The following is a 24,032-nucleotide window of genomic DNA, read 5'->3' as shown; positions in this document are numbered from 1 at the left end:
TTGATTGATTGATTGATTGATTGATTGATTGAAGACTTTATTAGAAGTTTATGCTGTTCAGCATAACTTTGTTGAGATCTGCCATGGCTTCCGGCTGTTTCTACTAAAACGAAACGTACAGATCAACCTTTCCGAATATTTTATATTTTAAATCATTATTTCAAGTACGGTAGCCTAACAGTAGTCTTACCTGTGGTGGTTTGCCAAATAGAACCAGCAGGAATCAAATACATGGTAAATGGTGCGTTTAAAGTAAATTTTACAACGCCTTTATTATTATGCATTACATTCAACCATTCATACACACCGATGGCGGAGGAAACCATGCAGGTTCAGATTCTTGCTCAAGGACTCTTCAACACTAACTCTGGGGGAGCCCGGGATCGAACTGGGAACCCTTCCATTTCGGGAACCCTCTGTGTTCTAAGATGGCAACTCTACTCCTGAGCCACTGCCGCCCCGAATGTCATTCAAAGTTAGAGGTGGAATAACTGAAATTCCAAAGTGAAAGTAAAGTGGTGGTGGGTGTTTTCAAACAGTGACAGTCACACACAGACAGGGGTAGGCCTACACAGTTACAACCACCCTGTCCTGTTTAGAGAGAGTCAGACAGGTGTGTGTACTACTGTCATTTCATTGTTAACATGTCCAGTAGAACTCTCCTTGTGGAGGGTCTGCCTGACCAACTGGACAACATCAGAAAAAAACTAGAACTCTGCTTCAGCAACAAAATGCGTTCTGGTGGTGGAGAGATAGCAGAACTCTGCGCTGATCCAAAGGACAAAACCAGGGCTTTCTTGGTTTATAACGACGAGACAGGTAAGAGAAGTGTGTCTCTCAAAATAGGCCTAGAATAATATGTGATATAGCATGAAATCAAAGTAAACTCATCTCGATTTATAGCCCTGAAACGTACAGTAACTGACAGTTATGGGTCTCCCTCAACCTGGTTTAGAGCGCATTTTTGATTGACTTCTTTATTGACATATTAGCATATGGAAACACATGCATACAAATAGCCAAAAGGATGAACACAAGAAAGCCTGCAGGCTTATTTCCTTTGTGGTCCTTTCAAAGATACACAACAATACTACATAAAAGAGATATATCTATGTGATATACAAATAGGGCATAGACATTTTTTTGGTGCGCAGATTTAGAATTGTCCTTTCAGAATATGGTTTTAAGACTTTTAGGAAGCCCATTCCTCATAACAGCTCCTGAGTATAGGAATGTACTCTAGCCCTTACAGCTGTTAAATGTGTAGAGCTACCTCTGGTGTTATACCGATAGGTGTCTAACATTTACTAAGTTGATTAGATATTTGAATATCTCACTGTTCGCTATTCTGTGAACCATACATATTTTTGTTTGCGATACTCTCCTCGATTCGGCTATATGAAAATGTGCAGGGAGAAGATGGGTTCCTCACAGAAGATGTTTCTTCTTTGCCCCTTCCCCACCTCCCTTGTGCTTATTCCCAAGGGTCACAGATGTGACATCACAATATTTTACGGGCCTGCAGAAGGTTTACATGTCCTGTATCAACCGTGTTGTTTAATAAAAAGCCTTTTAATCCAAATGTTTTCAGATTTTCCTTGTATTTCCTGCCTATTTCCTTGTTTTATCCTGTTTTATCCTGCGCAACAGCACCACCCGAAAAACAAGGACAATCAGAAAACAATCGTATTAACATGCTTTTTATTAAACAATACGGAATATATGGGTACTTCTGCTTGCCTGTAGAATAATGTAACATCTGTGACCCTGGGGTAGGGGGAGAGCGGGGTAAACTGAGACACTTTTTACATTTGCTCCCCTCTTGGCGAACTAAAAGATATATCAGTAAAAATGTACACATTTCCCAGTAATTTGGGATGTTTCCTAACAATGGAAGTTATCAGAACATATTCAAGACAAAAGGCAGAGAAAATATGATTGTTTTAAAAAAAGTGGTCTTGTGTCTCAGTTTACCCCAAGACCGGGGTAAACTGAGACAGACCAGAGAAATCAACGGGGTAAAGTGATCCACTCACTTTTTTCACTTTAAAACTACCATAAAAACACAAAAACCTGGTTAACCGGGTTAAATATGCGCAATACAAAAATGTACATAGCAGACATTCTTCTAATAGGGTTTGTCCTGTCATTTCCACCCATGTGTCAAATAATGTGACACATGGGCAGAAGGAAAAAACTAAAAACCCTATAAAAAATTGATAGAAGGGTTTACCAAACTTTCCTCAGTTGATCCTTATGTCATTTGTCCTGTAGAATCTATTTTTGCAAAGTATATTGTTGTATTGTGCATAACTAATGAAATAATTAGCATATTTAGTCAAATCTAGTCAAATATGCTAATTGTCTCATTAATTATGCACAATACAAATAAATATATATCAGAAATGGATTCTACAGGGGAAAATACATAAGAATCAACTGAGACTAGTTTGTTACAGCCTTTAACCAGGTTTTTACAGCTTTCTCCCTGTCTATCATGTTGGGATAATGTGAGATAGTGTCTCACTTTACCCCGAAGCAATTGTCTCACTTTACCCCACAGCCACATTTTGGGAAAAGGGATGTTTTTATCAATTCAGGGTCATCTTCAGCTAGCATCTATCACATGGATTTATAAGTTGGTAGTTCATCAACATGTATGATATAAAATGTTCTCCCTGCATCAATTTGCTTTGACACAACAGCTGATTATGTTGACAGCAAGAAAATTTACTTTTACCTGCAAAAAACACATTTTTGTGAAAAAATCATATTTTCTACAGCACTATCAGGTCTCACTTTTCATGGCAAGTGGGCAAGTTGAAAATATAATGGTCGCATGACCACAAATGTGTTCCATTGCCAAGACAAATGGAGTGTCTCAGTTTACCCGGTGTCTCAGTTTACCCCGCTCTCCCCCCTAAGCACTTTATTTTTGAAATATGAACGTTTATGTGACAGTCGTGAGATACAACTGTCATGTTTTGCATGGCTAGGCTTTGCAATATTATGCCTAATAAGCTGTTCATGCATGCATGTTGAGAATTATATATTTTCTTCCTTAGCTTTTCAAAGAGTGATGTCGAAAAGAAAGCACCTTGTTGACTTCAAAGATCCGCACGGACTGGTCGAGCTGGAAGTCAAATTGCCAGCTGAGCCTGACGACCAACAACAACAACCAGCTGATCCACTGAGGAAGAAACCAAAACCACCTCCAAAAGCTCCTCGCCAACCAAAACCACCTCCAACAGCTCCTCGCCAACCAAAACCACCTCCAACTGCTCCTCGCCCCAAACATGAGAAGGTTCCTACATTTCATTCTAGCTGTCACATGATGTTATCATTGGTGGGGGAAAATCTACTTACATTTACTAAATAAAAGTATACACAGCCTAAACTAAATGATTCACCGGGATCTTGGGTGGCTTGGCTTGATAGGCCTACTAGGATTAAACTAATTGATGTAGCCTAAATATCTTTGTAAATGTCTATGGGAAAAATGAATGGACAATTTTGTGTGGCACCAGTAAACCATGCCCGCTGCTATGCCCTATACTGCATTGTTGCGACCATAGGTCGCAGATTAGTATGTGAATTTGTCCGTATGTGTGTATCTCTGTCTGTCTGTTACGCCTGACAATGTGGTTCTATGGGTTTGTCGCTCTGACACCATGCTCTGATGTCACTGTGATGTCAGGGGAACCACTCTTAACAGAATGGGTTTGCTGCTCTGACATCACGCACTGGCTTCGCTGTGATATCACACTAACATAATCCCTTTTATGCCCATATATGGAGTTCCCTGTTGTCATCAATATTAAGCCCATATCTAACAGGACTTCATATGGGAATGCCCATAATATGAAGGCCACATCGTCTACATACCACACTAACAGAATCCATATATGGCCAAGACAGCCTATCTGTGTGGCTGGTTCTACAGACAGGGATCTCCGTGTATGGGCATAAAAGGGTATGATGTCAGATGTCATAGACGTCATAGGACTTTCACATAACGAATACTGAGTAAGCAGGTTTGGGCTCTCACGACATAGCACCATATACAGTATATGGACCAGGGGTCTCCATATATGGGTAACTGGTCCGATATACACTGGCCAGATGGCCAAGAATTGGGCGAGGTCGCATGTCGTCCTGAGGCGTCTTACTAGTAGAAATACTCTAAAAGTCTGGTGTTTTTTGCATAGGACAAGCACAGGGCAGTACAGTACAGCTTTTAAACCCAAGAAAAATACTGCACCATATGGCTTGTTTACATTGGGGTCCTTTAAATTATACTCAATTCATTGAGGTATTTGTACTCGATTCACTCGAGTAAAAACACAAAAATCTTTTGAAAATAGCCAAAGTTTAAATAGGGCTGAAGTGGTTAAAGGAAGACTTTGTTTTTCTACTGCAAGGGTTCATGTTTTAGATTGTAATTAGGGAAAAGAAAAGATGAGTGTTAAAAAAAACGATTTTGGCAATTAGGGCTGGGCCGATGGGGCTATTTTCTGTGTCTATTTGGGGGGGACACAATAAGCCGTCTATTTCTTTATTATTATTTACAGTAACATTATCGGGCCCTATAAGTCACATCTACCCATGAAAGATTGCGGTGCATCTTGGGAATGGGTAAGCGGGAGGTAAACAATGAGTCTACTACCATTGCTGCCATTACTCTCTTCTGTGTGTAGTAGAGTCATTGGCATGCCATCAAAATCAAACCTGCATAAAAAGCAGTAAAACAAAAACAAACAAAAAAAAGTAACTAGGCTAGTAGTAGTGGAGTAAAAAGTACAATATTTGCCACTGAGATGTAGTGAAGTAGAAGTTAAAGTATAGAATTTGGAAATACTCCAGTAGTAAAAACAAGAATGTGATTTAAGCAGCAGGCTACTTGAGTAAAGTCACTTTCGACCACTAGATTTTATTCCCTGCTTTACTTCCCTGATGATCTTGATATAACTTCTATTAATACAAATTATTGTTTATGTTACAGCCCGAGCCCTGTCAAACAGGTAAGATATTGTTCTTTACTATACAATCATATGGTGATAGTGGAGGATAAATTAATTGTCTAATCCAGGGGTGGGCAACTTTGATGATGGAGAGAACAGCTATATAATCACCCCAGAGGGCCACGTTGCATTGCATGTACTGTCGGTCAGAAAGCTCTTGGACTCTATTTTGATTGTCTTAAGTACCATCTTTTATGCCTTAACTTAAAGGCCTTTCCATACTGTCTCCGACCACCGAACATTTGTCGGAATGGTCCATTTCAACTACAAAATGACGTCACTCGCATCTTCTGAAAAGCAGAATTAGACTTCGGAAAGCTGCACGTCGGAAAGTCGGAACTCTCCGACGAAATGTTCGGTAGTCGGGGACAGTATAGACAGGCCTTTAAGTTAAGAGCTGGTACTTAAGACGGTCAAAATGCAGCCCTCAATCTCTGTATTTTAATTGTATTTATTATTATTTATTTTTTTAATTAATGCCCTACTTTGTCATTCTATGTCACACAAAAGTAGCAAAAAATAGATGATATTCAAGATAAAAACTTGACGTACTGTGACACGTTTTGAGCTTGTATATCTGCTATTTTTACTATTATTTAATTGGAATCATGAAAAGTATTTAGTTTTATTTAATTTCAATTACATTTAGTTATACTTATGTCAACTTTATGAACTTAAATACAAATATATTGGACATAAAATAGACAATACACTTTTAATATTAGTGGTCATTAAGCTATACAGTATAGACTGAGGTTATTATTGCATGTTTGGAATTGTAACAGCTGAAATCAAATCAGTATTCTGATATTAACCTGCGGGCTGCATTAAGTTGAGGTTGGGGCCACATCTGGCCCCCGCGCCCATGTAAGCTCTAATCACTCACTTTGTTTTTTATTTATTTTTAAGATCAAGCCATGGGTGAGGAAAGTGGTGAAAGAGGTCCATGCAGTCTTCTTGTCACCAGTGGTCAAAAGAAAGACTTCTTACAGATGTATTTTGAGCAGTTTGCAGCAGAACCCACTCTTACTAAACATGGAAGAGATACCTGGATCCTCCAGCTGCCTAATAAATCAGGTAAATAAAACTATAACGATAATGATAATGATAATGATAATAATACATCATACTTATATAGTGAAAAAATTAAACAACTTTAATTAGGAGAGAAACGTTTTAAAGCAAAACAAAAAAGCTATGAATTTTGCAGGGACACAAAAACAATAAGCTAAGATTAAAAGAGCAGTAAAGGGAAAGTACAGTTTAGGCCGCCAAGACAAGTCTAAAAAGGTGGGTTTTGAGGGAGGATTTGAAAATGGCAAAGGTGGGGGAGGCTTTGATGTGAGGTGTGATCGAGTTCCCGAAGGATGGGGGCTGCAACTGAAAAAGCCCTCTCAGCCCAGGTGCGTGTGTTTGTCTTATGGGTGAATTCCAGGAGGTTGGCATTACCAGACCCAAGGGAGCGGGAGGGGACGTGGAGTTTGATGAGGTCAGAGAGGTAGCGGGGAGTCTGGGTGTTAAGGGCCTTGTAGGAACTAGGTGGTGGTCAGTAGCCTAAACTACAGTAACTACAGTGTATAATTATACCAGTAAGACTCCCTAATCGGGAGATAAGCGACCGTTGGTCGCTTATCTCCACAAATAGGCCAAAAGTTTGTTTTACCAATTATTACACTCTATGTGAACATTTACATCAACAAATCCCAAGTACTATGCAGAACGACCCATTTCAAGTTTTTAATGTACAACAATATTTAGAAAATAGGTCTACAAGGTCACAATGCTACGCATTGTACTCGTCCCTTATATTCCCATAGGTTATATGGAGATCTCAGTGTTTGTCAGTCCTTGTTCATTTATGCCCATATATGGACATCTCTATATCTACTGTAACAGTCCTTGTCCCTTTATGCCCATATATGGAGATCTCTTAACTGTAAGTCCTTGTCCCTTTTATGCCCATATATGGATATTCCTGATGTCATCAGTATATGAACATATATGGGCTTTCTGATATGCCCATATATGGAGATCTCTTAACTGTAAGCCCTTGTCCCTTTTATGCCCATATATGGATATCCCTGATGTCATCCGTATATGCCCATATATGGGCTTTCTAATATGCCCATATATGGAGATCTCTGTATCTCCATATATGGGTATAAAAGGATACTTCAGGTCTGACATCAGGTTTGTTTATATTGGGTTGCTAGGTTTGACATCACAAACTCCATGGGCCATCTGACCTAGAAATCTATATTTGGGCATAGATGACTCATCGTGACCTCATCATGATTTCAATCGCTATAAAAGGACTCTCAGTGACATACACTCTCCACAGATAAAGCAGTCAACCAGCCTACCAGTCAACCCATTCTTTGATTACTTTGTACAACTAGACTAGGGTAAAAAAATGGTTGCTATGGTAAACAGTTGGTTGCTAGGGTAAAAAAAACATGGTTGCTTCGCCAGGATCAACTAAGCTTATAGCTTATCATCACATCCAACCATCTTAAGATACTCAGCTAGTGGGGAATGCTCTCTTCCCTGGTGAGAATTGCCCCTTTATATAGGGCTTGTTTGTGTATTGTATGACATCACGCCACATCATCAGCTGTGGACTCTGTGATGTCATCGTAATATGAGCAGGGCAAAGGTGTGACGTGGTTGTGACCGATGTGACCGGTGTGACCGACGGACGGACGGACGGCCGGTGGAGGTTTTCATACTAAACTGCGACCTCACGGTCGCAATTAGCCCTATAGCGATTGGACTGAGAGACCTGCATATTATAACCACACCGCGGGGGGTATTATTAGAGCTGTGGTTCTCAACCTTTTCAGGCTGTGACCATTAAAACCATTGTGACCATTAAAACCATTAAACGGAGCTTACATGAAAATGTATTTCCTTTGTAAATCTGCGCAAATAAAATATATTTACCCGTTCAGATCTCTTAGCTATATCAATATTATTCATGTGAAGTAGTTTGTTTAAGCTTATTTGTTGACATGATTTAAATGCTATGGATTACCACCCCACTAACCGCGACCCGTATCAAGATATTTGCAAATGATATTGTAACAATTGTTATGTGTTGTTTCGTAATAATACCATTCTCTTAATGGCCGTCAATGAAGGGGTCAATAATATCAGAATGAAAGGGATCTTTTCTGTGTCTGCAGACGTGAACGACTTCATGAGGAAGTGTTCCTCAAAGAAGTTCCAGGACAAAGAGATCGGGGCCCATCGTTTGGAGAAGACAGACTCTGTGTTTGTCCAAGGAGACATGAGCTCAATATCAGAAGAGATCCTCGAACTCTACTTCTCCAGCAAGAAAAGTGGAGGTGGTGACATCAAATCCATTCGCTGGGTCATCAAAGACAAGAGTGCCATTATAACATTCCAGGACGGTGATGGTAAGCTGATGAAAATGATGATGGTATTATTGCTATTGTATGATGTTGTGTGTGTCCAATGCTGATCCCAATTTGATGATGTTTTGGCCTAAATTTTGTTTAATGAAATCAGACCTGAGGCCGATTCTAAAAGTACAGTTTTGTTGCTATATATACACTGTCTGATAGCTCAAATCTAAAATGACACATAAAACTAAAACTAAAAAGGTAAGATTTTCTTAAAATAAGTACCGGTAAATAAACAAAACTAAAATAGACAACCAGACTCAGAATAAGAAGGCATTCAGTTCAATTAAAATTAGAATGCATTTTTTTAATCGTCCTCAGGTCTAAATGGGTCAACCGATTAAGCCCAGGATGTGGGCTTGTAGATCCACAATTTTAGAATATTGTGGATAATTTTTTTTAAACCTTTTGAAAATGTTCACCAACACGTGCCCAAAATAGGGCCTGAAGTTTGAAAGTGGTTAAAACTGTTGTAATTGCTGATACTGATATAATCAGTTATTGTCACCGAAAGAGTCAAATAATTGCCCACATGTTTCAATCTAAAATTAAGTGCTTCATTTTGTATCAATGCAATGAAAGGTTTGATGCAAAATATATTCTGTTCTTAATCTCTACTATGTCACTCGATTACTGATCAAAGCAACTAATGTACATAAGGTTGTAATTATTTATAAATCTGATAGTATAATAGCAGCAATAATCATGTAGTCATTCCTCCACTTCAGTTACATTTATGATACTGTACTGTATTTATTCATAGTTTTGCTATGCGTTTCGTTTACCTTTGTCATTCTTTGCAGTTGCTTACAGGGTGGCAGAGCAGAAGCACTCCTGTTCTTCCAAGGAGCTCAAAGCTCAGCTATTCTACTGTAGCCTGCAGAAGGCTTTGACGGGAGAAATGTCCGTCCAAAAAAACATCATAACAAACACAGTCGTCCCTGTCAGTGCAGAACTCCTCAGCTTCATCAGTCGCAACGAGTCCCAAAAACAAACCTTGACGTCTGCACTTGAGAAGGTCCACGCCAGTGTCTCCATCACTATGGACACGGAGACGCCTCAGATGGAACTCAGCATGACTCTGGACGCAGACACGTTGGGCATGCTACGACATGGCCCCACCTGGGAAATGAACGCTCTGAGGGAGGCTCAGGTCCAGTTGAATAGATACTCAGAGGAACATCTGCCTGCTGAGGTTGAGATCTGGCAAGAAATCGAAAACGGTTGCGTTGAGCTCAGCACTACTAAATCCTGCGTCTCTTTTAAGAGGAGCACCTCTGAGATAGTGGTTGTGGGCACGCGAGACCAAATGAAGACGGTGGCAGAGAAGGTTAGAAACATGGTGAAGAAGACCGGTGATGACCTCCAAATCAAAAGAGACACCGTGGAAAGAGAGATCCACTTGGACACAAAGGAAAAACTTGACCTGATCTGGGACCTCGTCTCTGGCAAAATGGAAACCGACGTGGTGCTGTCCAAAGATGAGGAGAGTCTTTCCATCCACCTTAAAGGACAGAGGAACGCAGTAAACACTGCAGAAGGGATCTTGAACAAAGTCCTGGAGAGTGTCGATTCCATAAGCCTTGACATGTCCCCTCACATGATGAACTTCATTAAGTCACTCGACTTGAAGAAGTTCCAAAGGGATCACTTTGCTCAGAACAACATAACGGCCATATTGATCCCCGGCGACGAGTCATTTCAAATCCTCGGTTTTCGTGGTGACATCCACAAAGCTGAAGACAAACTGCACGAAGTCATACAAAACAAAGTAATTAAAATCACTGTCAGAGGTGAACACTGGGAACAGTTTCTAGAAGATATTAAATCCAGCCAGAATTTTAACAATATTAGCATCAAACACACAGGGAAGAAGATTGAGGTGTGTGGAATCTCCGGTGTGGTGACAGGTGTTCTGAGTAAGATAAAGGACTACCTGGAGGACAAGAAGACGGTGACAGAAGACGTCCTGTTGAAATCACTGCAGGAGTTGGAGTTTGTCCAGATGATGTTCTCTGATGACACTGACCTCAAGGCTTTGGGAGCGACTATAGTGCCCTCTAAAAGGCAAGCGTCACCTTGCCTGAAAGTCAAAGCTGCAAGTGACAAAATCAAACAAGCCACGGATGTGGTGACTCGTTTAATCAGTACGATAGTAACAGAGAAGCTTATGTACTCCAAAGCGGGTGAGGCCAAGATCCTGGAGAAAAATACGCTGATATTGATTGCTCAAGCGAAACTTTTGCAGTGTGAACTCTCTCTGTCACAAGCAGCAACTACAAAAGCAGCAACTACAAATACACAAGCAGCAACTACAAATACACAAGCAGCAACTACAAATACACAAGCAGCAACTACAAATGCTCAAGCAGCAACATTTCCACCACTACCACCTATCCCAAACGCCAAAGGTAATTCAATTTCTATAACATTATTAATATTATTGTTATGGAAGGCCTGTTGACGATGCTAACCAAAATTAACCTGATTGTTGTCTTGTTCAAACTAGTGATCGGTGGAGTCGCTGTGTCCCTGAAGAAAGGAGACATCACCAAGGAGGCCGTGGACATCATAGTGAACTCTACCAACAAGGATCTGAATCTGAGCAGTGGTGATCATATTGTTAATGACTTGTTTTGAAATGTGTGCTGAAAGTGTTCTCATTTTTTGGTGCCCTTTGGCAGTGTGTTGTCCAACGTACAATGCGTTGTACGCATCATGGTAGCGGTGGCACTGTGATTGCGAACCACTGGTCTACAAACTCTGTTGCTTCAGTCCATCTGAAATAAGAGTCTGTATTGATGGAATGTTTCACATTGTGTTGGACAGGTGTGTGCGGAGCCATCCTGAAAGCAGCAGGGAAATCTGTTGTGGATGAATGCAACAAACAGGGTAGAGAAACTATTTCAAAGTTCTGCTTAGTAACAGGATTCCCCACAGTCATGAAATTACTGGAAATTAAAAAACTCACCTCATGTCCTGTGACAAAAATAATAGATCTACAAGCTTGTTAGCTTGTAGATCTATTATTTTTGTCACAGCTCGCAGTGAGATCTGTTATTTTTGCCACGTGACAGCTTAATATTAATATAGCTGATGTATATAGCCTCATTGTTGCACCATATGATTGCTATATCTCTGGAAATGGGGTAAAACTTCTAAAAATGTGCGGGAACCCTGTAGTATTATTTTTATTAAATTACACTTCCTTTTACATACAGTAACACAAAAACACAAACCATTACAAAATATAGAAATTCAGCGATCGCAACTCCGTCTCTGATGACATTTTGTCTTCTCTCAGGTTCCCAGAAAGCAGACGGTGTGGTGCTAACAAGCGGTGGCAACCTCAGATGTAAACACATAGCTCATATGGTTGCACCCAGCAGGGCCGTCGATCTCACCGCCTCCACAGAGAAGGTCCTTCAGCTTTGTGAGGGCAGAATGGCTGCCACCGTTGCTATTTCTACTGTCGGCACAGGTAATAATACTGTCATATCAGTTATTTTCCTGAAAGACTGTTTCTTATAGTAAGACATTATCATTCATGTAAAACATACTGTACGTGTATAAGGTCGGACGGTCCAGTCTCTATAAATGTTGCAATCTTGACATTTTGCAGTGTGTAAGATTGTTTCCTTTTCTTGCAGTCAAACACTGTATAAACAGGAAATTGAGGATATTTATCAACATTATCATCAAGCTTTGAAACTGATTTAGATGCAGGCAATATACAGTAGTCCCACTCAGTTATATGTATTTCACTGCTGAATAAGAATATTCAGTATTAATATTTATTTATCATTTATTTCCTCTTTGATGTTAATTTAGATCAATGTTATGTTATGTAGATAGATGCTAGGTCATTGTTGACCTGGCACCCTATAGTATGTATAGTTGCAATGTGCAGATTATTATTATTATTTTTGTTTTGTTTGATGATATTCTACTGTTAGATTGATGATTGGCTCATGGTTTATTTATGATCCTAGATTACTATTGCTATGGATTTCATGTATTACCAACCTCTTTGCTTACGGTAAATTGCTCTGGATTAAGAGCGTTTGCTAAATGCCTACATTGTAAATTGTAATTGTAAATTGTGTTATCGCCACAGGTAGAGGCAGCATCAGCCCCCAGGACTGTCTCAAGGCCATTCTAAAAGCAGTGAAAAACCACACATCACAGACTGCCTCCTCCAGCCTCAAGAGCATCTGTGTGGTGGTCTTTGAAGACAAGATCTTTGACGCTATGAACGATGTTTTCTGCTCAAGCAAACGACCATGGAAGTTGGGAGTCAGTCAGGTACAGTAGAAACACATTTTATAAATGTTTTCAGTTCTTAGTATTGCAACTATGAATCCAACCATTTATCCATTTATTTTTGCTGAATAATTTGCGACTTTCCTCATCCGCTGTCTATTTTTGGTATTTTCTCTAACCTGTACGTGATGCGATGTCTTTAATAGGCAACATTTAAAGCAGTAACAAACACCAAGCCTGATCTACCTCCAAATCAAGGTTTGAACTCATTTTATTTGTATTGCATTTTCAAAAAAGGCAGACAAAGACAGCTGAAGCCATAATCGCCATCGCCATTATTCATTTATTTATTCATCCATTTTCCTTCCGCTGTAGTTAAGATCCACGGTGTCATGGTTGAAGTGAAGAAAGGTGACATCACTCAGGACTCTGTCAGAGGCATCGTGAATACTGCCAATGCTGACATCAGTTTGACTGGAGGTTGGTACAGCAGTACACTGCCCTCTTGTGTACAGACAGACTATACAAAACAACTTGTAGCTCAATAAGCAGATCTAAGGCAGTGAGACATGACAATGAAATGAAGAACCCACTTTTTCTTTCATTTTAGGTGTATGTGGAGCTATTTTGAAAGCAGCTGGGCCTGCAGTTGAACAAGAATGCCAGAAAATCCGTGAGTCTTGAACACATGACTAGAAACCTCTTTGACAGAACGCTATGAGAAGAATAATGTGACGTATGCAAACACACAGGCATTCAGTAGACTTAATGTGTATGAATGAAGAGGTCACCTCTGTGATCTATTGTTGCCTGTCCTGTTGTGCTTCTTCTTGTACTTTATAATGCAGTATCGTTGTTGTCGGGCAGAAAACTCTTATCTCCATAATTTAACCTTTTGTAGTTTTTGTTAATTAATGCCCTACTTGACCATACTACAGCGTCACACAAAAGTATCAAATATTGCAGATCTCCAAGCTCGAAACGAGGCGTGAAGCAACGCGTTTTGAGCTTGTTGATCTGCTAGTTTTGTCATTTGAATCCTAAAAAGTAACAGTTTTAGATAGATAGATAGATAGATAGATAGATAGATAGATACCTTTATTATCCCAAGGGGGAAATTCAGTTGTCCAGTTGTAGCACAGCAGTATACAGTTATTTACAAAGTTACAGAGAAGTAAGAAAAAAAGATAGATAAGAGGAAAAACAAGAGCAGTACAGTACCAATAAAGCGAAGGTGCATCGAGAGGGGGGGGGCGAATAATATATAAATATATATACATAAAGTGTCTTACAAAAAGAGACCATAGCAGTCAATGCTAGTTAGTGCAACAAGTATCTCACTGTCAATGTTAAACAAAGCAAAATATTCAGAAACTACCAACACAACCTAATAGTGCAATGTCAAAAATCAGTGCGAAAGAAACAAAAAAACAGCTCAGAGAAGAAGAAACTAGGAAGCGTGTCACCGCAAGACGCAGATGAGCACCCTCCCTGGAAGGTCCTTAGAGGTCAAAGTCAATACAGCAATAGTTCCTTAGAGGTCAAAGTCAATACAGCAATAGTTCCTTAGAGGTCAAAGTCAATACAGCAATAGGACATTATATTGAGGTTTGATTGTGACAAACAGAAACCTTCTATCTTAGGTTCTGTATGTGATTTGGTGGTCCTTCTGGTTGTTTCTGCAGGGCCCCTGAAAGGTGACCAGGTTGGAGTGACGAGTGGCGGAGCCTTGCAGTGTGACTTCATCCTGCACTTGGTGGGGCCGCACAACGCAGCGGAGGCCACTGCACGCGTCCGCAATGTGCTGGAATGCTGTGAACAGAAAGGCATCGCCACGTTGTCCTTACCTGCTATGGGAACTGGTAGGCAGTATTATTTAAGCAATATAACTCACTCCTCAAATCAACTCTGGGAATTTCACTGTTCACTGTTCTTGGGAATATTGCTGGTTTTGAAAATAAAAATAAAAACAGTAACATACAAGTAATTCCAATTTAACTTGTAGGATAAACACACAAAAAGCGTAATGACACGCTTGTTTCCAATGTGGTCCTAAATAAAATCAGACATAGACTTGAAATGTCAATAAATAAGCTTAGATTCTTTAATAAAAATATATATTCTGGTTGGTCCCTGACTGACCAACCAGCAGGCTCTATCTGCCTTGTCCTGCCCTGTCGCTGCCTTTTTTATGTTGAATTTGCTAAAACATAGTTTTTGGAGAAATACGAACATTTAAAAACATGCTCGGTCACTATACTGCCACTGAGCGGCTCCATTTTACTGAAACCAAGTATGAAATTAGAATTGAACACACAGAATAACAATACAAAGCAACTGAATTAAAATGGTAATGGATGGATTGTCCCACCGAATGTCCCACCAAAACAGCAACCAATGAGTGTGAAGAGGGGTGGGACAACGGGCAGGACTTGACAAAGGGTGAATTGTCAGTAGGTACAAAATGTTGACAATGTCATCAATTGTTGATGAAACACCTTGAGTTGTAAAGAATGTTATTGTGGTAATGACAATAAAACTGATTCTGGTTCTGATCGTACATTTTCTCCTCCTCTTCCCTCTCGTCTCCTTGTCACCTGGAGGCGGTGGAGGCCTGTCAGGCTTGGCGTGTGTTGAGGCCATCCTGCAGGGCATCACAGACCATCTGTCCTCCACTGCCTCCACCGTCCTGAAGCTCATCTACGTGGTCATCCAACAGGACCCCATCCTCCAGGCCTTTGAGCAGGGCTTCAGCCAGTGGAAGTCAAAGCAGAGAGTAAGTTCACACACCTGTACTACGGCTGTGTACCCGACCCGTAAGTACATACAGTACAGTAAACATTCCAAATGCAGAAATGTGGCCCCAATAGTGAGCAGTGTTTACAACACAACTACACTTTTGCTATCTAATAAATAATATAATTATTATTTTTATGATACCAATACTACTTATAATAATGTAGTTCAACTCACCTAAAATCAACAATAGGAGTGTATACGTGCAGGGTGAGAAAATTGTGCTAGGGATATAAAGTATAGTGCTTTACAGACAGACTTAATTGATGATCTTGACGGTGATTATCATTTTCAAATATCTTTTCTATTAACCACTTGAATAATAGCCTCCCTATTCTGGGGCAGTACTGTACTTGCCAAAAATAGCGGATGTACAAGCTCACAAGGCGTCGCAACATGACCCATGGTGAGCTTTGTAGATCGCTTATCTTCAACAAAGAGGGAGACGACGACATGCAGAGTACAGATTTAACCCTGGTCAATTAAGTATTAGTCTACTAAGTAGAGAGGGGTTAAGGGTTTGGTAAATGGTGCATTCATTTAACGCTTTTATCCAAAGTGCTTTAATGTGTTGACTGCATTACATTCACCCATTCTCTCTCACACACACACACACACACACACACACACACACACACACACACACACACACACACACACACACACACACACACACACACACACACACACACACACACACACACACCCATACACATACTGATAGCAGAGGAAACCATGCAAAGCACCAGCCTGCTCATCAGGAGCCATTAGGGGTTCAGTGTCTTGCTCGAGGACGCTTGAACACTAACTCTCCTACTTTCCCACACGATCAGCAACAGACAATGGATAGTGACGATGATGACAGTGATGATAGTAGTAGCTCGTGCTCTACGCCAGCCACCAACACAGAAGCCATGGTGGGACCGGTGAAGGTCAAGGTGTTCAGTGGTGACATCACTCGGGAGAAGACGGACGCTGTCGTCAGCAGCACCAACACCTCCCTCGATCTCAGTTCAGGTACAGTTTATACTTATTTATGATGAGGCCAGGAGACAGTGTCCTCCTCATATCACACCACTATGGTTTTATCATTTATTTTACATTATGAAAGCATTTGATCATAGTCACAACAAGTGATGGATTCAAATACAAATGACACTGAAAGTGCCTCAGTGTCTCTCTCTAAATTGGCTGGTTACAATTGTAACCATGAACAAAAAGAAGGGGCTTGCAATGGAATGGAAAACTGAGGCTCTTTGAATGCTCAGAAATCTCTTTACTTTACAGTACGAGGTCCTGGCCCGGGTGGTCGCGCCTCTGCCCTCGTACGAGACCCGCGACAAGTCCCCTCCTCCGCCCGAGGCCAGCAGCCTGGAGTTCATGGCCTTCTACCGGGCCCTCCGCGACGGCGAGCAGAGGATGGCGTTCGTGGACAAGCTGTCGCGCGACTTCGGCGTGGACCACTGGGCCGTGTCGGAGCTGTCCGTCAAGCTGCTGGAGACCATCCAGCAGCGGGACGTGGCAACCATCCTGCAGGTAGGGGACCTGATGTGATGTGATGTGATGTGATGTCCCCCCCTTTCCGTGGGACAGTCCCACATTTCCATGACGTTTCAGGCGTCCCAGAAATTGAGACTGTCCTACATTGTGACTGGCAGGCTCCAGTGATAAATCAATGGGCAGGTGTTGATATAGTTTGGTGAAACTCTTAACACTAGCCCTTACCCGTTCAAAGATATGAGCTCCAAAATGATGTGCAGTGTGTGGGTTATGGGATGTGCACTGTGCACACAGTATATGAGGGATGGAAAGTAACTTTAACTGGTGCTTGCATGATGTAGGAGCATCAATGTAAGAAACCCGTTTCGTTTAATGGCTACAGAGATACTGTTCCCCCCCCCCCCCCCCCCCCAGCCCGCCCGCCCACCCGCCTGCACACACACCCGCCTGCCTGCACACACACACACACACACACACACACACACACACACACACACACACACACACAGAGCTGGTTAAACATTTTGCCTCAAGCTAGATGCAGAATAGATGTGCCTCATGCTAGATGCAGAATAGATAGTAGATACACCATAACTAGACCAGGTCAACCTGGTTGTGCCAGACCCTCTGTCATCATCATTTATGACATCATGCCTTTTGTAGGCATGTCATCATCATGTCATCATCATATATACCCTTTATATAGAAAACCCGGACCGACATTTGCTTATGTAGGCCTACCCATTTCATGGGTCTGGCAAAAATGCTAATATACAGCATACGATTTGTGAAAGTGACAAACGGGCTTCACAGTTATGTCAGGTGTGTTCATATGCTGATGGTGATGCGATTTCAGATCAATTGCTCCAGCCACCGAGGAGAAACGCTGTGACAGACAGACAGACACTCACTCACTCACTCACTCACTCACTCACTCAGACATTCGCAAAATTATAGTATAGATAAAAGGTGACATGGTGAAAACAGTGTTGACGATGGTCTGGGGACCAAAACGTCCACTCTCTGTGTCACTTTATTTTCACCATGTCATTTTTTGCAAAGAGCCTCAGTTTTCATTGTTCAGTGTGATGAGACCCTTCTTTTTGTTTATGTACTTTCATGCTGGCCTCTTGCACCTGTTTACGGCCCTATAGTAAACATTGAGTTCATACGTCCTTATCTCCTACAATTATAACCAACAATTCTAAGACATGGTAGCTGTTATCTTTTCACAAACACCACTATTTATTTCTTCATTTTTTGGTACCAGCCGATATGGTTTGTCTCCCTAATAGGACTACTACATGCACACAAGATAGAATAACTAACTAGACAAAGACTTACAGTATTTTTGCAAAGTTTTTACATGTTGAGCACAGCAAAAAATAAATAAATAAAAACACAGGAAAGACACATTTAAAGTAATTTTCCATCATAGTATGCATGAGTGCACTCTTTCTAGTTCTGTTGTGGATATAATATAAACAAACATTAAGATACAGTAAGCATGTTGGGCGGATTAGCTTTTGTGATGAGAAATCAACGTCTACCATTCTCATCGAGGGTGATTTACTGTATGCCAGCGATCAGTGGGGAAATGATTGTGAAGACGGATGTTTGACTTTCTATGTTTGTGTGTGTAGGTGTGTCAGCAGCCATTCTGAAAGCTGCTGGGAAAAGCGTGGTTGATGAATGCACCGCTCTAGGTAAGATGTTTTTCGTCACATTACGATTTCTAGGCCCCCAACAGTCGACCCCAAAATTTTCTTTTGATATGGGTCATTTTGCTATCAAATTCTTGATATAATGTTCTTTATTTTTCACATGGACAAGTCATTTTGAAATTAAATTCTTCTACTTCTGGCTGTCAACTTCTAATCCAAATCATCTTAAAGGGCTGATAATATTAAAGGGGTTTCATTATTAATGCATGAGTATTTCTGCTCTGATCCCATAAGGAACCCAACCCAGCGATGGCGTCGTCATCACCAAACCTGGCAACCTCTCCACTAAGCACATCATTCACATGGTGGGACAGACCAAGGAGACGACCATCACCAGCTCCATGCTGAAGGTCTTACAGATGTGTGAAGACCACAAGCTTCAGTCTGTCTCCTTTCCAGCACTCGGTACAGGTAGGGTGCACCTGTGTAAATGGGGTCATTTAGAACGTGTACACTATATTGTGTATCATTATTTTATGCTTTAACTATTGAAAAATAGCAGATATACATGCGAGCTTGTAGATCTGCTATTTTTGAAAAATCGTGAAAATTAGAATTTTGACCCGATTCTATACATGTCTTTTGAATCCTTCTAAGGTTTTTTGAAAAGATGTTTCTATGTCAGCAATCTGGCTAGCCATCGTCAAAGAAAAGGTCCTTTTTCAATTCAACTGGAGCTCAGTTAGTCTGTTCTTGAGAGACTACCATGTCAGTGGTTCTCAAACCTTTTCATGTGAAGGACCCCCAAAATGATATGTATTTGGCCACAGACCCCCATCTCAAAATTCTAGTTCCAGGGACCACCCAGAAGCTAAATTTGAGCTACAAACGTTCGCTTTAAAAATACATATATTAAAATATTTGCACACATTTTCACAACTTTTTCAAAAATAGCAGAGTGCCGCGCTGTGAGCTTGTATATCTGCTATTTTTTACTGGTTAAAACATTCAATAATTCTAGGCCTAAATGGGTTAAAGCTGCAATCTTCATGCAATACCTCTTGTCCATTTCTGAGTAAAAAAGAAAAAAACAATGCTCTTTTTACAGGAGCTGGGAATCTGGGGGCCCTGCAGGTTGGAAATGCAATGATGGCAGCAGTGGAAGAACACGTAAAAAGCACCAACACCACAACTCTTAAAACCGTTCACATTGTGATATTCCAAGCCAAGATGCTTCAGGACTTTGAGGAGGCCATGAAGAGATTCAAGAAGGTGACTCCCAAGAAACCTGGTAAGTAATAAGCATGGAGCCTAAAGGCCAGTTCAGATCAAAAACTCACGACAAGACAAAAACATCTTAGAACACTACAGAGGAGAATTGCAGTAGTGAGGAGTAGACTGTCTCTTTTTGACTTAAATCCTACCCAGGTGGCCTATACTTAACAAAACATCACCACGAGCTTGTAGATCTGCTTTTTTGGACAAATGTGGTTAAGCAGTTAAGCAAATCTTGCATTTGTTTATTTAAAAATAGCTGATCCATTATTTCTAACGCATATTTGCCTATTAAAATATTCCCACAGTCCCTCCTCCCAAGACGTCAAAACCAGCCAGGCACAACCCTTCCACATCCTCATCCGTCCAGCTGCCCACACTGAGCGGGTGGAGCGCCTGCAGCGCCGTGTCCTTCCCCACCATGGAGGCAGAGGTGATGGGCTGCTCTGCTGCCAGCCTGGCCCAGGTCAAGAAGATCATGGATGACCTGATATCAGAGGAGAGCCACAGTGAGGAGCTGTCCTCCAGCCAGCTGCCCCTGCTGCTGGAGGCAGAGAAGCAGGCCATCGTGGATCTCAGCCACAAGAGCCAGGTTAGTTACAGTAGTTGGTTAAAACAAAGGCAAACTAGGTGCTCAAAGGAGGTACAGTACCAGCAATGTTAAAAACGTGTGGTAGGTGATTCTAGGATCAGTGGGATAACATTTGAATAATAGGAGAGATCCGAGCACCTGGCTTTTAACTTTTTTTGCAATGCAATAAAGTAAGTACCTTGTTTTTACACCCGTCTTCCTCTTTTAACTTTTTTGGGTGCTCGGATCTCTCCTATTTTTCAAGTTTTAACAATATTTCATATCTCTAGTAGCATGTATACCATTACTATTTTAATCATTTCATAATTATATTATATAATAAAGGTTCATTACTATTAATATATAATGCTAACTACCCTATTACACAAAATCACTGTTCTGTTAGGTGAGAGTGCTGGTGTCGTCGGCCCAGGACAAAGTCACCGTCTTGGGGAAGAAGGATGACGTTCTGGCTGCCGTCATGCAGATCAGAGAGTACCTCCAGAAAGCCAAAGACAGAGAGAGCAGGCGGGAGGAGGAGAAGAGGCTGAGTGAGATGGTGCGTTGGGAGGTGGCGGTGGGCGAGAGCTGGAGAGAGATGGACCAGAGCGTGAGCCTGGACCTGGAACATGCACATTTTAACAAACATCCCAATGTCAGCTACCAGCACCGGGGTCAAACGTACACCGTGGACCTGAAGAGCATGCAGTGCACCGATGCTAAAGGAACCGTCACACGGGTCAAAAGAACCCTAAAGGCTGATTCTGAGACAGGTACATCGTATTTCTAATTATAATTAATTACAATTATTAATAGTTAATTATTACAGTTTTATTTACTGTATATTTCCAAATAATCGCCATGGGGCAAATAGCCACCGTGCACCAAATACCCATCGGGTGTTGCGCATCGACCGCCATTCAAATGGACGCAAAAAAGTATCGCAGAATTAAACGCCCGGTCTACTATTTGGAAAAATACAGTATATTTATTAAATGTACAGAATGTATGTATATTTAGTTCATATTTACTACTTTTAATTGTGCCTTTCATACAGAATGTTCTCTTTGTACTAAAATGTCCCTCTCTCTCAGCTGTCATACAGTCTCCACCAACCTGGACCCAGATGCACAAGAACATGGACATAGTTGACGTTGCTCCAACCTCAGGAGAGTACAAGACAGTTGTGACAGAATTAATTAATACATCTACAAATCCACATAATGGTGTCAAGCCGACCATTCAAGTTGTCAAGGTAATGTATGCCTCAGTCAGGTTGGTAGATGGGAACTTTATCATGACTTGTCGTTATAAAGCGTGAAATACTTACTGTACAGGGAAACTTTTCACTAATTCCCCTGTTCCTATCATAACATGTAATTTTACGTGAACTAGTGTTAATTTACAGTACCTTTGATACTGGAGTTGTCTCTAGACAAAAGTTTTATTTCTGAATGTCATACAGTATGTCCTTCTCGCAATGTAACATAAGAATGCAAAAAAATCTAAGTATTTGTGTTTAGTCCTGCTGTTTTCTAGTCTGTAAAATAATTCACAATAGTCAAATTGACACTAATAAAATTGAACAATATCACTCTGGCAATGTCCACAGGTCCAGAGGATCCAGAATACAGACCAGTGGCAGAGGTACGCAGTCATGAAACAGATGCTGGATAAGAGGTATCCCACCAACAGGAATGAGATGAACCTCTACCACGGCACCACCTCAGCCATCTGCCAGAAGATCAACGTTTGTGGCTTCAACAGGAGCTTCTGTGGTAGAAATGGTGGGTACAGTAGGGGTGTACTTTAGTGATGTGGACCTGCCCTGATGGCACCTTTTTTCACATAAGATTCATCACTATAATGAGTTTCCTCTTGATTCTGTGTTCTCAGCCACTGTGTATGGTAATGGCACATATTTCGCCAAAGAATCCTGGTATTCATTACAACCCATCTACTCCAACCCTGATGCCAATGGCAACAAGTACATCTACCGTGCTCGAGTCCTGGTTGGGAAACCCTGCCAAGGGGCCTGCGGCATGTTGGAGCCATCACCTCTCAACCCCGCTGACATTGAAGCAGGCCTGCATGACTGTGCCGTGGACAACCCACTGAATCCTTTCATCTACGTGGTGTTCTGCGATGCAGGCGCTTATCCTGACTATCTGATCACCTTCAAGACGTCGTGAGGAACACTGGGAAACAATCATACAAGTGCAATGTGAAGGTTTGCCCTAAAAGAAATAGGCCTCATGATGAAGCATTTTGTTCTCTTATCAATCCCTCGTAAAAAAGGATTTAAAGTTAATCACATTTTGGCTGTCTTGTTTTGTTTTTGTTTTTTATTGCACACCTTTAAATTGTTTATACTGTGAGCACCCTGGTGACTCTCACTATATGTCTTGAATACAACCAAACTTTTATTGATTAGTTTTTGACAAATTGATAATATATTTGCACTCCGTTATGGCTACACTGTGGGAGTGTTTTATGACCAAAGATAATGTGCCTTATGGGCTGTATTTACACTGTGAGTCTTATCCAAAATCTTATGTGCCGTTAAAATAATGTTGTTTAACTTGTTTTCTCTTATAATAGAATTGACAAAATTGTCTAAAATCTAGTAGTTGTGACTAGATACAGTAAAACGTGTGATTCTGTTGGTAAACAGTTATAAAAATGATTGACTCCTTTGAAGTTCATACCTTTGCTGCTGTAATGTTGTTTTTCAGCACTGCCAAAATGTTAAACCAAAGAAGCAAATTATATGGAAATAAAGTTAAACCATACTGTAGTTTAAAAGATACATGTTTTATTCCTTAATTTCCATGGACCACTTTAGAAGTAATACCACTATAATTGCTCCTGCTTGCATCATTTATTTGGCAACGTTTCAAGCCACCCAGCTCTTAAGGAAGATTGAAACGTTATAAACCAAATAAATGGTGCAAGTTGAGGCATTATATTGGTGTGGGGATTTCATTCTTTTTCACCACATGCTGAACCTTTCTAACCTGACTCTGCCAGATGGTGTCAGCATTGAGTACATGCTGGATGTCAGCATGTACTTTTGAGCAGCCTAATATTGAGGTCCAACCACCTTCACTTGATGGGGTCTGCAGGTTAATGATTTCAGCTGTTAAAATTCTAATGTGAGCTTTAATACTTTTTTATATATTAGTAGCTTGATGACTAGTATTAACATTGTATTGTTTTTATGTCCGGTGTATTTGTATTTAAACTCATAAATAAATATAACAGCGAGGTCGCACTGAAACATCAGAGCTTCTTAATATGGCACTGTTGTTAAGAAGCAGGAAAACTATTCATCTGGCTAGTTGAGTAATTTTAATGTCAGTACAAGTAAGCCACAGTATATCCATATATGGAGTCTGTGAGGTCAGCTCATGTGTAGAGGTATTGGCCAGCTCCATATAAGGAGATGTGTGCTGCCTTGTCAGTCAGTATTTTATTTTGTTGTGTAGCACCCTCTGTATGTTGGGTTATGTAACTG

The 24,032-nt window shown here is 40.8% G+C and overlaps 2 protein-coding genes across 2 annotated transcripts in view; one reads left to right on the top strand and one right to left on the bottom strand.

The window, feature by feature from the left end:
* Positions 1-3,178, bottom strand: part of nmi (N-myc (and STAT) interactor) — a 39,754-nt gene extending 36,576 nt beyond the window's left edge. Inside the window, exon 1 of the mRNA XM_080753331.1 lies at positions 3,098-3,178. The gene's annotated coding sequence lies outside the window, so the exon portion shown is untranslated. The remainder of the gene's footprint in view (positions 1-3,097) is intronic.
* LOC308307666 (protein mono-ADP-ribosyltransferase PARP14-like) lies at positions 645-22,707 on the top strand (the record flags this gene model as incomplete). The annotated part of the gene is made up of 19 exons (XM_080752931.1): positions 645-819; positions 8,207-8,440; positions 9,250-10,632; positions 10,956-11,057; positions 11,276-11,338; positions 11,751-11,927; positions 12,564-12,746; positions 13,085-13,189; positions 14,395-14,571; positions 15,313-15,485; positions 16,339-16,522; positions 18,649-18,711; positions 18,964-19,140; positions 19,778-19,960; positions 20,253-20,536; positions 20,922-21,288; positions 21,610-21,698; positions 22,128-22,302; positions 22,412-22,707. The coding sequence occupies 19 exons, from the start codon at positions 645-647 to the stop codon at positions 22,705-22,707; spliced, it is 4,590 nt and encodes a 1,529-aa protein (XP_080609057.1).
* Positions 22,708-24,032: the final 1,325 nt, after the last annotated feature.

The sequence above is a fragment of the Nannobrachium achirus genome (assembly GCF_963921795.1).
Source record: "Nannobrachium achirus genome assembly, chromosome: 22".
Classification (NCBI taxonomy): domain Eukaryota; kingdom Metazoa; phylum Chordata; class Actinopteri; order Myctophiformes; family Myctophidae; genus Nannobrachium; species Nannobrachium achirus.
This window is presented reverse-complemented; position numbering and strand designations above follow the sequence as displayed.